A 15,285-nucleotide genomic window follows, 5' to 3' on the forward strand; every position below is an offset into this window, starting at 1 on the left:
TTCGCCATCCTGAGCATAGAGACCTCATCGCGGGCATGGTGGGAAGCCATAGTTGCCTCCGTCCCGCGAAGCCCGCGGAAGCCCTATCTTTCATTGTCATTCTAACCTTTTGGCTCATTTGGAAGCACTGGGGCGATGTCGTCTTCAACGGTAACCAACCATCGATCTCACGTCTGCTCCAGCAGATCCGTGATGACTTGCGCAACTAGGCAAGAGTTGGAGCAAGGGGCTTGGCCTAACCGCTGCCAGAGACGTAGGCCTTCTCTTCTCTTGGGTTGAGGCGACCTTGTTTGCCTTAATGCTCATACTCTCGCCATTAGTGTGCACATGTTTGTATGATGCTTTAACTACCTCTTCAACTTTGCAATTTGTACTGTTGTCCTTCTAGTGAGAAGATACATAAATCTTTTGCATATTCATGAAAAATATAAGATTCAAAATAGACGGACATAACAAACACGCATCACTAACAATCTAGTTTTATTCTAAAATATAGTAGTCGATTCCCGCCGTACAGGTAGCAATGGGGCAAGCCCGAGAAGAAAATCTTGCCAGTGTGATCAAGGATAAGAAGGGCCCTAAATGGTTCGGTTTGGATGGAAGGTTCACCAAAGTCCGAAGCTTGACACGTCAAGACATGACAACACGCAGCGAAGATGGTTAAAATCGAGGCGTCCTAAAAAATTACCGCGTAATAAGCTTTCAGGATTGACAAAACAAGTTAACAGCAGCAAATCCATTGGTTCTCTATTGGTGTTGTGTGCATTATAGAGAGTATCACCCTTTAAGAGGCCCAAAAATGAGAATGTAAAAAGGCCAATGCTTAGCGTTGGTCGATCGATCAAAGCCCGAGTCTTAGCATGACGGGTCTTCGGTTATAGTAGTACTAGTAGACAGGGGGAGGACGAGAGGGTGGGTGGGTGAGTGGCACATGACCATGGTGCCGACGTGACGAGCTTGCCTTACCGGTGTCATACGGTTGTCACGACCCTCCCCATGGGGCCCGCAACCACATGTTCGCTTTCTCAAGGGGCATTGACAACGCACGCGTGGTGTGACCGATCGAGCGTTAGATCTGTCGGCCGATCAGAAACGCTTGGCATGTAAAATTGTTTCATATAATGTCATAACTCAGAATGTATGTGTCCGCATCAAAGGCACTCGAGCAATGCACAAGGTTGGGGTAGCTAGCTGGGTAACTCAACGCTATGAATAAATAAAATCCTATAACAAAGGCTTGGGAAGCTCTATCGTCCTTGCCTAGAGTATTTCCTCCCGTCTCTTGCAGATAAATATCGGCCTCTGCGCTCCCTGACTGTGTACTCCACCTCATCATACTCATCAGGAACAAAGCTGTTGGAAACACCAAGCACAGTTTCACGTCACAAGCCTTCTCTTTGTGGGGAGAGCAAAATCCAATGCGCACACAAAACAGCCTTACCTCCGCTGGTCATGAAAAGGTTTAGCAATCCGGCGATGGGGAGCAGCAACTTGAGGATTGGAATGACTAGTTATCTCGCTTTGAGAGCTTGAAGGGGCTGCTGCTGACTTCTGCCCCTAGACAACAACGAAAATATCAGAATCAAACAAAATCAGAACGGCAAGCATCTCAGGATGTGCTTTTGTGGTTCGCTACCTTGTAGCATTCGCTACAGTTACACATTGCAGGACTTGAAGGCAATAATTCTTGTTCCTAGGAAACACAAGCGCTCCAATAGTCAGCATCAACCAGCAAGCAGCCAAGTACTCCATCTGCATCTGAATGTAAAGACTTTTTTTAAGCAAATCATAACATTAAACACTACGTACCACCCCGCGGTAGGGTTCCTTGCGCTGAGGTGCTACTTGAGAAGTTGAAGCCACCGTGAGCTCATGCTCCTAACAACACAGAGTCAGCCTACAATTAACATCAGGATGGAAATAAAACCTAAAAACTGGAAACCATGCACTTACTGTCTTATTATAGTAGCCTTTCTCCGATCCACCACTGGTTGCAGCAAATTCATCAACATTCTCACACTGATAGTGGTGACCAGCCTTGTCAGCGCTGGAGTAATGCCCACTCTGATAAGCACTTGAGTTATGATCACCTCTAATGCATTCTGGGCAAGATTCATCATGTGCCCTCTCCAAGTATGAATGTCTATATTTACTCCTGCTGTATTCATCTCCTTGCATGGTTGATGCTTCATATGCTGCATGCTTATGTTTTGGATATTTATTATCATATCGACTCTCAACATAACCTTCCCGGATTCTGCTCCCCGGGTGTGTCCTTCCATATTTATGGCGGGGGTCTACAACCAAGCATTAAAAATAACCCTTTCAGTAACCTCGTGGAAAAAAGAAAGAGGAACACACATTTTTCAAAAGAAACCAACCAGGTACTGTAGAATCTCTTCTGTAGTAAGACCTGTATTCTCGCACTGAAACAGGTCTTTCTCCATCATCAACCGCCATGGGAGGCAACCTACCAACATAACCTTCCCGAATTCTGCTCCCTGGGTAGTTGCTATGATTTGAATAAGGACGTCTTTCAGGACCTAAATGCCTGAATCTGTTAGGGTGGGGCTCTCTGTCACCATAATTTTTGCCAATAAATCCTCTCCTGACGCCCAACATGTGATTATCCCCTTGCCATGAAGGCTTTTTGAAAGTAGGCTTTGGTCTTTGTAGAGTAGCCTTCATGCGGATCTGAAAGTATGGAAGTAGTAAGTAGTAACTAACCATAGCTCAAGCAAATAAACCAAAGGTAGAAGTCGCACAACAATAAAGAGCGTAAAGGGATTACCTTTCCACTACCTTCACCAAAGCGACCTTTATTGACCATATCAATGCAATCTAATGCCGCTTGTCTTGTAGTAAAGCTGATGAAACCAAAATCTTTACGTTTTGCTGTAAACATATTTCTAGCAAGTTGTATATTATCAATTTCACCAAACTTTCCAAACTTTTCCCTCACGTCGTCTTCATCCCAATGAGGCGGTAAGCCATCCAAGAAAACAGATTTTACCTACATTTCATAATGATAATAAGAGATGTTAAATGGAAAAGGCATGATCATGCAATACCTCTAGTTACAGAAGCAAATAGAAGATAAAGCTACTTCATTTGTGGATGTACCTTCTCCATAACCTTATCATCTTGTGAAATGGTGTTTGAAAATGATATTTGTGCTCTAACATCAGTACCAAGAAACAGATCTCTTTTCTGTAGTTTAAGAAATCCAGCAACAGCATCCACATGTGAGCTGAAGTCAAGAAACGCATAGCCTCTATTTCTTCCCTTTCTATCAGGGTGCTCAATTAAATTGATATCTTCAAGGTTTTCCAACTCAAAGGTTTTCAGCTTCTCCGCTAACTGCAAGAGATCAACCATTACTCAAAATAGCAAGGTGCTTGCAAAAAATGCGAGTATCAAATAAGTAAGACAGCATACATCATTTTTTGACCAATCGAAGCAAATGTTCCGAAGATGAAGGGTCTCATTATCATTGTTCTTGCATATTCCACAAGCTTTTCCCTTGATCTGAAAACCATAATGAAGTGTTATATATATGTGCAGCCCTATTGGCTAGTTAAAAAATATCATTCGTTGAACACACATGGATGTGAGCATTCATTGTCAATACCAAACATGTCCAAGAATTTCAAGTATATTGAATAAAGTATCACAAAGTACAATCAGCATGGCAAATGCAATTGCTTTACTATCAAAGAAAATCTAATCGAGACTACCCATCTAAATGCTTAAACTTTTAAATGTTAGCAGCAGTACATAATCTAACAGATGTAAACATACTGACATACAAGAGACCATATCAAATTATACTAACTAAAAGAATGTTGAGTACTACCAGTTGTAATCGTTGATAGACGAGCGGAGAGGGATAACTACGGTACTGAAGATAGCCAGTTATGCCATCTGCAAGGGCTTAGGAAGACATAGGGAAGGAGAAGAGAATATATTGGTTCTTGCTTCTTCCCAAAGATTTTTGCTTTAAATGCCCGCTCTTACATAGAGCTACCCAATTTTGACCCCAAAGACATGGACTTAACTTGGAACCAATGTGTATATAATACTCCTCTGTTCACAAATATAGGATGTTCTAACTTTTTTGTGAATCGGATGTATATAGACATGTTTTAGTGTGTTCGTTAACTCATTTCGGTCTGTATGTGATCCATAATGAAATATCCAAAACATCTTATATTTGTGAACGGAGGGAGTACGTTCTAACTACACCATTATAAATTGACTTCGACTGTAACATACTAAATGCCATTAACTGCAGACTATACTTCCTGATTCTCCTGAATTACGAAGCCTGCTAGCTGCTGCAGTCTGAGAATGCAGTACTTCTCCCGCCACCACCCCACTGACTAGCAGTCATTGCGAACCATATTTTGTTATGGGGTTACAGATGGTCCTTGTCCATCAGTAGATTGTACTGATAGTGTGGGGTGGTGAACCAAACACACCAATTAAGCCCCAAATGGATGGGGATGTTGCCACTCTTGCTCCACTTAACACTAAAATTTTGGAGCCTTCCTGACATTTACTCCTTGCATTCCTGACTCAAGCGTGTAAGAGCCCTTCTGACACATTGCATGGCAGCGTTCCCTAATGTACTTTCATTGTATCTTCTTTCCTCCTAGTAATTTCTCTCACTACTACGCTAGCTTGAGACTTCATCGCGCTACAGACTCCCATCGCACCCCTATGGAACACATGTCCTGGCTCCAGCACGATGCAGATAATCAAACCACACAAGTTCCTGATCCTTGCACATGCCCGCTCCAAATAACCTATCAGATGTATGCACACATGCACTTCCATACTAATTACAATAACTAATTGAGTCTCTGACTTGGCAACCCCTGGCTCAATTGTTTGTCATGCACATGGGTTTATCCAAGTAAGTACTCCCTCCATCCCCTCAATACATGGCACATGCGCATTCCAAGAATGAAGTTTGACCATTAGTTTGGCCAACTAAACACGGGTTGTATTTCACAAAAATTGTATCACCAGATTCGTATTTGAACATGGTATCATTTTTATGCCATACAACACATGTTATTAAACAAGTTCGTGGTCAAAGTTAAATCATGCAAAACGAGGGCGCCATGTAAAAGGGGACAGAGGGTAACACTTTATGTGCTGCCAACCACCATAAATTCTGTGCTAGACTGCACCAAACCCATGACTTCCTGTTGTGGTTTCTCATTCCTCTACCAATACTTTTCCTTGTGCTTCCGCTGACACGCAATTTACCATGTCTCTGCTGCCGCCTAGTTTTTGTTGCTCCTGATATATTGGACGACAAGGGTAGTAACTTGAAAGTTGAAACCATGTTGACAGCAGTTTCTGTAGATCGTGCAACATCATTGTCTGAACCATATTTAATGAAGGCCAAGCCCTTTGATCTCACTGGTAAAACTTCAGTTGTCTCCACCACTACGTACAGATCAAAGACAAGATTTGATCAAGCACTTTCTATATCAGCTCAATCATGCCGCGGAGTATCCTTCTTGACATCTTCTCGACAACAAAGACCATGGTAGAGGTTGCAGTTCAAGGATGGATGCCATGAGGTTATCACTTGTGATGCTTTTCATCTCATGTCATGGTGGATCAGCTCTACGACCGAAATGTTGTGGACTTTAACTCATAACACGGCCACTCTAGCACTCAAGATAGCTAGATAGCATGTTTTGTGGGATCAGGAAGGCATAGGTTATGAGAAGAGAATATTTCTCACCCTCATATATTACAATCCTGCTCTTATATAGATCTACCTAACTTAAGACTCTTAATTTGGAAACAAAATCACATATGGAAAGAAATCTTAGTCCTGTCTTGAATCTATATCTATTTTACCTACTAATAAAGGGAGGTGATATTCTTGGTCCAGTCCATCATGACGTTTTGCGGAAAAGTCTCTAAGCTTTCTAGAAATCAACCCCGCAATCCAGAAAAACTGTTCGTATAATCAACCTGCGGTACTGAGTCGTAGGAAGAAAACGATTCGAACGTCTTGACGGGCCAAGTTTGTGCACCTGCACTGCTTCAGAAGCCCAGTTAGCTCCGCACGTGTCAGGTGCTAAAAAATTAAAAAAATTACTGCAATGCGTGGGTTGGAGTCGAACTCACAACCGCACATCAATCAAACATCGGTAACCAACTGGACAACCTAGCTGTTGTGAAAGGTCGTGACATTTTGCAGAAAAGTCTCTAAGCTTTCTAGAAATCAACCCTGCAATCCAGAAAAAATGTTCGTATAATCAACCTGCGGTACTGAGTGGCAGGAAGAAAACGATTCGAACGTCTTGATGGGCCAAGTTTGTGCACTGCACTGCTTCAAAAGCCCAGTTAGTTTCGCATGTGTCAGGTGCTAAAGAATTAATGCAATGCGTGGGTTGGAGTCGAACTCACAACCGCACACATTAATCAAACATCTGTAACCAACTGGACAACCTAGCTGTTGTAAAAGTACACGTTGTATATTATATATATATATTGTGCCCCCAGTTGGCTTTGCACACGTCAGGTGCTAAAAAATTAATGCAATGTGTTTTTCTTGAGCGGAATTAGGACATCCAGTGTGTAGAGACAGCATCGCCTCTATAACATTTCGCATAGATTGCCGCTGAAGTTTCTCTACTCCTATAAAAGACTCAGTTGGTAATGATGGTGTGTCTGCCATCCGTCATTTCTGACCATTAGATCTGCATCTAACGACTGTGAGGTAAGTTCCTTTTTGCAACAATAGGCCACTTCTCTGCTCCAATTTGCAGAAAACCCCTTAGTATCTTGAAACCAACCACATCCCTCCTTCACCTCATCAAAACAGCCCGAGGAATATATTTTGAGTGAAACATAATATTTTTTTTGTGATATATGTACATCAAAACTAGAGTGTTTTCTTTCAAGTTTGTGAACAAGTATTATTCTACTTTGGATCCGTTGCAACGCACGGGCTTAGTGTATAGAGGCTGCGGTCACCTTTTAGATGGACCAGATTTAGAAAACAAGTTTCTCAAATCTCAACATATTTTATTCTCCTATACAGCCGCTCCCTGGAACTGACATATGGGGTCCTCAATTTCTTTATTCATTAGAGGCTGCCTCCATGCTACGACCTACGAGGCGATGCTAACGATTTTGGACTAGAGGCTGGGGCCTGCAATGTATGGAGGCTGCCTCTAACAGGAGAGAGAAGGCTTAGAGGCAGCAAAAACACTACACTATGGGTGCTCTTAATGCAATGCGTGGGTTGGAGTCTTCGCTCGATTGCACATGCCGTCCGTCATTCAGCTGTGCCTTCGCATGGGCCTTCATATTTTCATACGACGCCGCGATACTGGTTTTTTGGGGCCAAGTTTCGCAGATTCCGCTCATGTTTATAAAACAAGTTTGTAAACAGATTAGATAGTCCCACCTTGCTTCTTTAGACCTAATTCCACCAATTTGTATATGTCCGTGGATATATATGTGATAGAGTTGGGGTGGCACCGATTGAAGAGAAGCTTGTCCAACATTGTCTGAGATGGTTTGGGCATATACAACGTAGATCTCCAAAAGGGCCAATGCATAGCTGCCGGTTAAAATGTGTTGATAATGGCAAGAGACGTCATAGTAGACCAAACTTGACATGGGAGGAGTTCCTAAAGAGAGATCTGAAGAACTATAATATCACCAAAGATTTAGCCATGGACAGGGGTGCATGGAAGTTAGCTATCCACATGCCATAGCCATGACTTGGTTTTGATATCTTATGGGTTTTAACTCTAGCTTAACCCAACTTGTTTGGGACTGAAAGGCTTTGTTGTTGTTGTAATAAATATGCTGGGGCCAGCAGGAACTACTGCCCAGTCTTTTAGCAAAGGAAATGATTAATCGTATATGCCGTTAGCACTACAACGTACTACTCCCTCCACCCCATAATATAAGAGCGTTTTTGACACTACACTAGTGTCAAAAACGGACTACACTAGTGTAAAAAACGCTCTTATATTATGGGACAGAGGGAGTAGTTCTAAACTAAACCTTCCTGGCACCATATCCTTCTACATCTCTAGCACAAAATGAGCCAGCCAAACAATTATAAACTAATAACTCAAAGGTATTAGTTTGAATTGAACCCAGCTTGTTCGATTTCCCTTATTTATCTATCTACAGTGCCTTAAGCCCTGTAAAGCACGAGACCGTACAACAGTTCCCTTAAAAATTCAACCTTTTTCCAACCACTTCGTTCCTAGTACGTAGCAAATTCTCATCGAAACCAATAAGGCAATGCTTCAGATGTTGCGCAAAGGCCAGAGGCCATTAATTTAGGACCAGTTCGTTCAGTGTTTTCCCCAACCCGACCACTTTCCAGCAATTCACACTACAGAGCTAGGGAAGTGAATCTAGTGGATGCAGTAGCTGTAAAGAATACCATGGCCGTGCGGAGGTCGTTGGCAGCCCACCTCGCCTGCCAAACCTCGGCAAAGCGTACAAAGGCAAAGCCCTTGTTAAGCTGCGGCTCCACCGGATCCCGGACGAGCCGCACCTCCTCGACCTCGCCGGCCTCGGTGAGCGCCGCCGCGACGTCATCCTCCATGGCTTCCCGCGGCAGCCCAAACACGAACACCTCGTACTCCTTCCTCTTCTTCCTCCTCCCCTCGTTCTCCCCTCCTTCCCCAGACACCCCCACCTCCTCCACGACCTCCTTCTCCACAATAGCGTCTTCCTCCTCGGCCGGCGCCACCGCCGTCTCCTCCTCCATGATCATCTCCTCGGGAGCCTGTTCCTCTTCCTCCTCCTCCTCCTCCTCAACTACTTCCTCCACTTCGACGACCTCCTCCACCTCCTGGGGCTCCTCCTCCTCGAAATCCTCCATGGCGACGTTGAGGTCGAAGAGCGGCCGGCGCGGGGCCAGCGGAAGGTCTTCCATCTCCGGCGATCGCCGGCCGCACGGGGGCTTAGGGTTTCGTCGCGGCGGCGGTCTCCGTTTGGATTTTTGCTGCTGGGTAGTCTACTGGTGCGAGATGTGGCGATGAGATGCGATGTACGGCCACAGGGGGAGACCACGCGGCTGCCAAAAAAAAAAGGCGCCTATAAAGGCACTCGTGTCCCCGGAAACGGAGGGCTGGGTTCAGCGGCGGCATACCGCATACATGGGGCCCGGTGTCAGTATCAGTGGCGGCCTGCTCGGGGCGGCGATTTTACCTATGGGCATATGGGCATGGATATCTGCGGATATCCTACCCGCATGGGTAGGATATAGGCACAGTTTAATATCCATGGATAATACTCATACCATGCATGTTAATTCACGGGTAGGGCATACGTATAACCCTGTACCCATGGTATACCCATACCTTACCCGTTTGTACTGAAATGTTGCATACTTGCCAGATGTTATTTGGTGAAGTGTGTTGTGAGCTTCTAAACCTATGCTAAAGTTGTCATATCTGCTATTGGGTTGAGATAAATATTTCTTAAAATATGCTATGGATGAATGTAAAATTATGAATAATGTGTGTTACTGTTTGATCTACCCGTTGGATATCCAATGGGTATGGATATGGATACCCGTCGGATATGGATACGGGTAAATTTTCATAGCCATGTGTATGGGTATGTGTAGAATTTTATACCATTGACTACACGGCTATGGATATGATATTGCTCTACCCGTCGCATACCCTACCCACTGCCATCCTTAGCAGGCCTAGTGTCAGTGTGTATGGTAGTTCAGCGTTACCTGGTTTGACTCGGTCCCCAGAATCTATAATACTTAAATAGTTCATCTCCACGATCATATTTCTCTTGACATGCAGCCTATCCATCTCAACATCTTGCCACATCATCAATTATTTTCTCATTTAACTAATTTTATTAGCATCTAGACTTGCATGTGGTCGCTCTGTTTCCAGTCCTAAATTACCACCGAAGCTCAATGGTGCCCCATCGCAAATAGTCCTGCCACCAGCATCCTTTCCGTTTCCTCTCTCTCCATAAATAAAGGACCAATCTTCTTCCCTGGCAATAGTATGGAGTGTGGTGGATAGGAAGCAATCTCTTTGTGTGGTCCGCCCCTCTGCCAGGTCACCGGTCCGCGGCACCTACCCTCCTCTTCCGGCTTTGCCGGCGGTGCGCGCTACCTCCCCGATCTCAGTGTGTGGTCAGCCCCTCTGGCACGGTCGCCGGTCCACGGCATCTCCGCCTTTGCCGGTGCTGCCCGCCGCCTCCCCTCGATCTCTGCGTGTGGTCAGCCCCTTTGGCACGGTCGTCGGTCCACGACACCTCCTCTTCTCCTCCGCCTCTGCCGCTGCTGCCCGCTGCCTTCCCTCCTCCTCCGCCCCTGCCACTGTCCTTGGTGGCATGTGTCGAACCCTGCTTCGTTCGCCGCTCCCGCGGATGGAAGGCATGAGTTCGTGGCCTATGTTTATCTGTTGGATCCTGGAAGGATGCTTTGCCCGGCGACTGAACCATAGGCGGACGCCGCGCCGGCCAAGTGCCCAGCTGGTGGACAACTTTCTTTTCGGCCTCGAAGGTATACCTGGGCTGATGGTAACGCAGGGTAGGGCCTCCATTAACAACCACAGCTTGCAACAACGTTGGATCGACCTCGAGCGTGTATAAACATAGATATAGCTTGAACTAGATAATCTAATTTGTGGTCTGCGTCCTACTCCAACATCACCCACACCAAAGGTCGATGCGCTGCCTCCTCTGTCTCCTTAGATGTGAGTATTTTTTGAGTTAATTTCGGTTGGAAACTTTGATTTGTGTGTTATAGGAAGCCTTTTTTGGATGAAAGCTATATGTTTTGTCTCCATCCACCTCCCACTGGCAGCAAGTCTGGTCAATCTCTCACATCCACAGTCCTCTATAACTTAAGCACTGTCTGCAAGAATGTGTCGAGATATGATGGATCGTTCTCATATCTCCCATTTGGATGATTTTGATTGCAAGCGCTAGATGGCGAAAATTTCCTATCTTTCAAATCTTGGAGTACTGGTTGTCCATCTTCTGTAATGCTTTGCCTTTCATCGACGCTGAATATTTGTGCATGTCTCGCTGTGGCTCTGTGCTTGCTTACTAATCAGCCCATCAGCCTTTTCAAACTTGGATAGTTGTCATTTTGAGGAGCCTGCTTTCATGTATCTTGCCAAAGTGACACCCGTGAAACTTATTTCTCTATTTATTTTAGTTAACTATTTGGTGTATTCTAGACAATTCATGTTTAAGGGAAAGAATAGCTTTATATATTGATGCTGCTTCTGAAATATTTTATTTGTTAGAAGGTACTTCTCTGTGCATTTACAGGTAAACAAAAAAATTGGAGTAGGGGCGTACAACTGATTTGACAAAATCAATATCAGTTATGCATGCATCATGGATGTGATTCTAAAGTTACAGAAGTATATAGGAAGCCAGATCAATTTCTGAATTACTATAACCTTTTCTACTTAGATAGACCTAGCAATTCGGATCCGATGTACCAAGTTGTGGAATTATTCTCTACGATGAAGAGTTTGTTTAAGGATATTTATTATGGTTTATAGTTTCTATCTCTCAGTAAGGTCCCTGTATGGTTTTACCAGTTTTACAACTAGCCAGATACGTGCTAGGAGCTATATGGCGTACTCGCAACTATAGCATGGCAAATCATATATGAGTTACTATACTTCCTGTTGTAGTATAAAACCGTTTAATGCCCATGTAGCGTGGGCAACTCTGCCTACTAATCAACACTAAAAAGATATGTCCAGTGGAAGGTTTCTTTGCATTAGCTTATTCTGGGCTTTTTTTGGAATCTTGAACTGATAGCAAAATACTTTTGATAACGAGACATGATTTTCAGCACCGGGTGCCCCTACACCCTCTATGAACAGTAAATTCAAAACAAGTTCAAAAAAAAAACTGAAACTTTGGGACATCGAACATCATGAAACTTTTGATGATCTTGCAAAGTTTTAGCTAAAAGTTACATTCGAAGAGCACTCAAATAGTAAAACAAAATCATTGTTCAAAGTTTATGTACATTTTTGAGCAGTGATTTTTTTTGTGAGGGCTCCACGAAGGTTATTTGCTGCTGAAACTTTGAAGGAACATCAAACCTTTAATAATCTTTGATCCCTGAAAGTTTCAGATTTTTTAATTTGTTTTCTATTTTTATGAATTTACTGTTCATGAGGGTGTAGGGGCACCCGGGAGTTGTTAGACATTTCTCTGTACTCTTGATTTCTGATATTGAATAGTTATAAATGAATACAATCACATTTCATTGCTATGCTTATTGATACAAGCTTTGGAAGTTTGGACCACAATTGTCCTGGCAATGCCATTGGGGCACCAGCTCCCTATATTTTGTTGTATGTACAATTTTTCTAAAATTTCGTACTCTACTAGAGTTTTCTTATCATGAACTAATTGGGATTTTCTTTATAGGTAGTGCTTTTATATAGCTCTGACCTCGATTATTTTTGTTGTTGTAGATTATCATCCTTCTCCTACGATGGCACGCATTATACTATCTGAGCATTGCTACCTTCGGTTGCATCGGTCAGGTTTTTTGGCTCAGTGTTAGAGCCACGTAAAAAAGGACTTACAGGTTCAATTGAAACCCAACTCTGTCGACATCGTAGATACAAATTGCATTGGGATTTAGATCTACCCGTTTAGAGTTTAACTATTTGTCATGCCTCTCATTGTTCCTTCCTTTCTATGACTGTCCCCTTGAAGTATAAACTCATGAGCTGACATCATGTTCATCAATCAAGGATGTACGAGTGTAATTTGTTCCATTATCGAGATGCAAAACTGACGATGAATGAATATACTTAATACACTTGGAAATATAAAATATGAACACGTATTCCATTGGTGGTCAACCCCTTTTTGTTTGGTACCCACAATTCTGTCATTTTCATTTATATAGAGTCTCTCTGTGGATGCTAGTTGAGTTCATCTATTAAAGAGATATTTAGGATTTAAGCCCATATGAAAACTGAATTGAAATACGTAAATTTAGGACATTGATGTTATGATTTTCTAGGGTAAAACAAATATTTACAGAAAGTTGTACATGGATGTCTGCTACCTCTTGAGCACTGCGTTGGTTTTTCCTAGAGGAAAGGGTGATGCAGTAAAGCAGCGTAAGTATTTCCCTCAGTTTTTGAGAACCAAGGTATCAATCCAGTAGGAGGCCACGCACGAGTCCCTCGCACCTACACAAACAAATAAATCCTCGCAACCAATGCGATAAGGGGTTGTCAATCCCTTCACGGTCACTTACGAGAGTGAGATCTGATAGATATGATAGGATAATATTTTTGGTATTTTTATGATAAAGATGCAAAGTAAAGTAAACAAAATAAAAACGGCGCCAGAAATAGCTGGTTGTCGGGAGATTAATATGATGGAAAATAGACCCGGGGCCCATAGGTTTCACTAGTGGCTTCTCTCAAGAACATAAGTATTTACGGTGGGTGAACAAATTACTGTTGAGCAATTGACACGGCCCAGAAACCATCAGGGATAGGGACCCTATAGTACTCCTACTCGTTTGTGCTCGCATTGCCATCGCAGTCGGTATTCTGTGGTGCTACGTTTACAATGTGCGACCCATCACAAATGGTTCACTATTATAGAGCGTGTATGATAAGCATACAATCACACACATTCGCTTTTCCCAAACCGTATGCGATAACTAATTAAGAAGATTAGCTAATCGTCGTATGAGTGTCGGACAGGATTACGAAACATCGGACCGTTGTAACATCGTCGTACACAACAACTATCGCACACGCTATTCTGTGGTGCAATGTTTACGATGCATACTTCATCATAAACAGTTCATGGTTGCGAATCATGTACGATAAGGCAACTAACACAAACGTTTAGTTTGCCCGCACCATTTGTGATACTGTCTGACATCGCACACGCTTTGCAAACGGCAACTGTGTGCATGCTTGCACATGTTTCCTCTTTGTGAACCGTCTCGGATTATGGTGTATATCGCAAACTTTTGTGTTTTACCAACCGTGTGTGCCGTAACGACCTGGAGAGCGTAATTTCACCATAATTTAATTGCCGCTATTTCAAATTGTACCAGATTTGAATTTGAATTTGAATGTATGCTACAACTTTATTCATATCCATCAGGTTCAAACAACCAATGCATTATTCGATTCATAGGTACATATGTTCAAGAATTACATAAGAACCAAATAAAGAATGATGAACCACAGTTGTATACTTGTACTATTAAAGACGGTAAAGAAAGAGGCGAAATACATTCTGGTTGCTGAATAAGGTGAAGCGGAATGCCCATATTGTGCTCTCCTCCATGCAGAAGGCACGCACGACTCTAGTCCAACCCCTTGTGATGGCCGACTGCCCATCCTTCACGGTCTTCATGAAAATATCTAGATAATCATCGTGTTCTGGTAGAAATACTTTAACCTTTGTATGCCCACCAATCATGTAGTTTGAGAGGTAATCTTGAGTAAAATGCTTTGGCAACCACTGCAAAGGAAAAAGATTCAGACATTGTCATCTAACACAACTCATTATGGGCAGTAAAAAGAAGGCTGCAGAGTTCTTACTTACCATCATGCAGTTCACTGTTGTCTTGGATAAAGTGTAAACAAATAGTTTAATTGCCATCTTTGGACCCATTTTACTAACAATCTTTATCAGCTTCCTCACTTGATGCTGGTTCATCGATATCTCATTGCCCCATACGCAGAAAGGGTCGAAGTGCGGATCTTACCAATGACATATGTACCTAAAAGCACCAAGTTAATATTAGAAGCTAAACAACAATTGCACGATGATGTAGTACAACACTCTTTTATAATATCTTATAACATCCAATATACTCACATATTAGATGAATTAACATCTTATACTATGGGCCAGAAGGAGTTTAGTGCATTCTTACAAATTATTGGCTGATTAACTGCTGCTGTATCCATGGGTTACCGTTAGTTTGAGCTAGTTCCGGCTCAAATAGCCCTAAAGTATATCTAAACATGAGGGCTAGTTTGAGCTAGTTGCATCTATAACCCACCCAAAAAAACTATCCAACCCAAGAGGTGCTAATTGGAGCTAGTTCTCCTAGTGCATTTATTGTCAATTGAACCCTGCCATCCAAACAACTCTTTGGATGGAGTTAGTTCAGGGTTAGTCATGAGCTAGAAACTAACTCTAACCTCTAGCTAAGTTGATTATCCAAACAGGGCTGTGTTGTTGTTGTTGCTGCTGCTGCTCTTCTACGTATAT

The 15,285-nt window shown here is 43.0% G+C and overlaps 1 protein-coding gene and 1 long non-coding RNA gene across 3 annotated transcripts; one reads left to right on the forward strand and one right to left on the reverse strand.

Annotated features, from left to right (window-relative positions):
• Positions 1–1,096: 1,096 nt before the first annotated feature.
• On the reverse strand, positions 1,097–9,081 carry LOC123052713 (uncharacterized). Of its 2 annotated transcripts, none has more exons than XM_044476034.1 (10): positions 8,444–9,081; positions 3,439–3,528; positions 3,124–3,360; positions 2,792–3,013; positions 2,382–2,694; positions 1,954–2,297; positions 1,810–1,878; positions 1,637–1,693; positions 1,442–1,551; positions 1,097–1,353 (listed from the first exon to the last, which is right to left on the reverse strand). In XM_044476034.1, exons 1-10 carry the CDS (start codon positions 8,939–8,941, stop codon positions 1,248–1,250), a joined length of 2,046 nt encoding a protein of 681 aa, XP_044331969.1. In that variant the 5' UTR covers positions 8,942–9,081; the 3' UTR covers positions 1,097–1,247. The 2 variants fall into 2 exon arrangements, with proteins under 2 accessions (XP_044331969.1, XP_044331968.1); XM_044476033.1 differs by having other exon boundaries at positions 1,442–1,557.
• A 789-nt stretch (positions 9,082–9,870) lies between these two features.
• Positions 9,871–12,862, forward strand: LOC123052714 (uncharacterized). The gene is made up of 2 exons (XR_006424986.1): positions 9,871–10,739; positions 12,495–12,862. It is a non-coding gene; the product is annotated as an uncharacterized lncRNA (long non-coding RNA).
• The last annotated feature ends 2,423 nt before the right edge of the window (positions 12,863–15,285 follow it).

This window comes from Triticum aestivum, chromosome 2D (genome assembly GCF_018294505.1).
Source record: "Triticum aestivum cultivar Chinese Spring chromosome 2D, IWGSC CS RefSeq v2.1, whole genome shotgun sequence".
NCBI lineage: Eukaryota > Viridiplantae > Streptophyta > Magnoliopsida > Poales > Poaceae > Triticum > Triticum aestivum.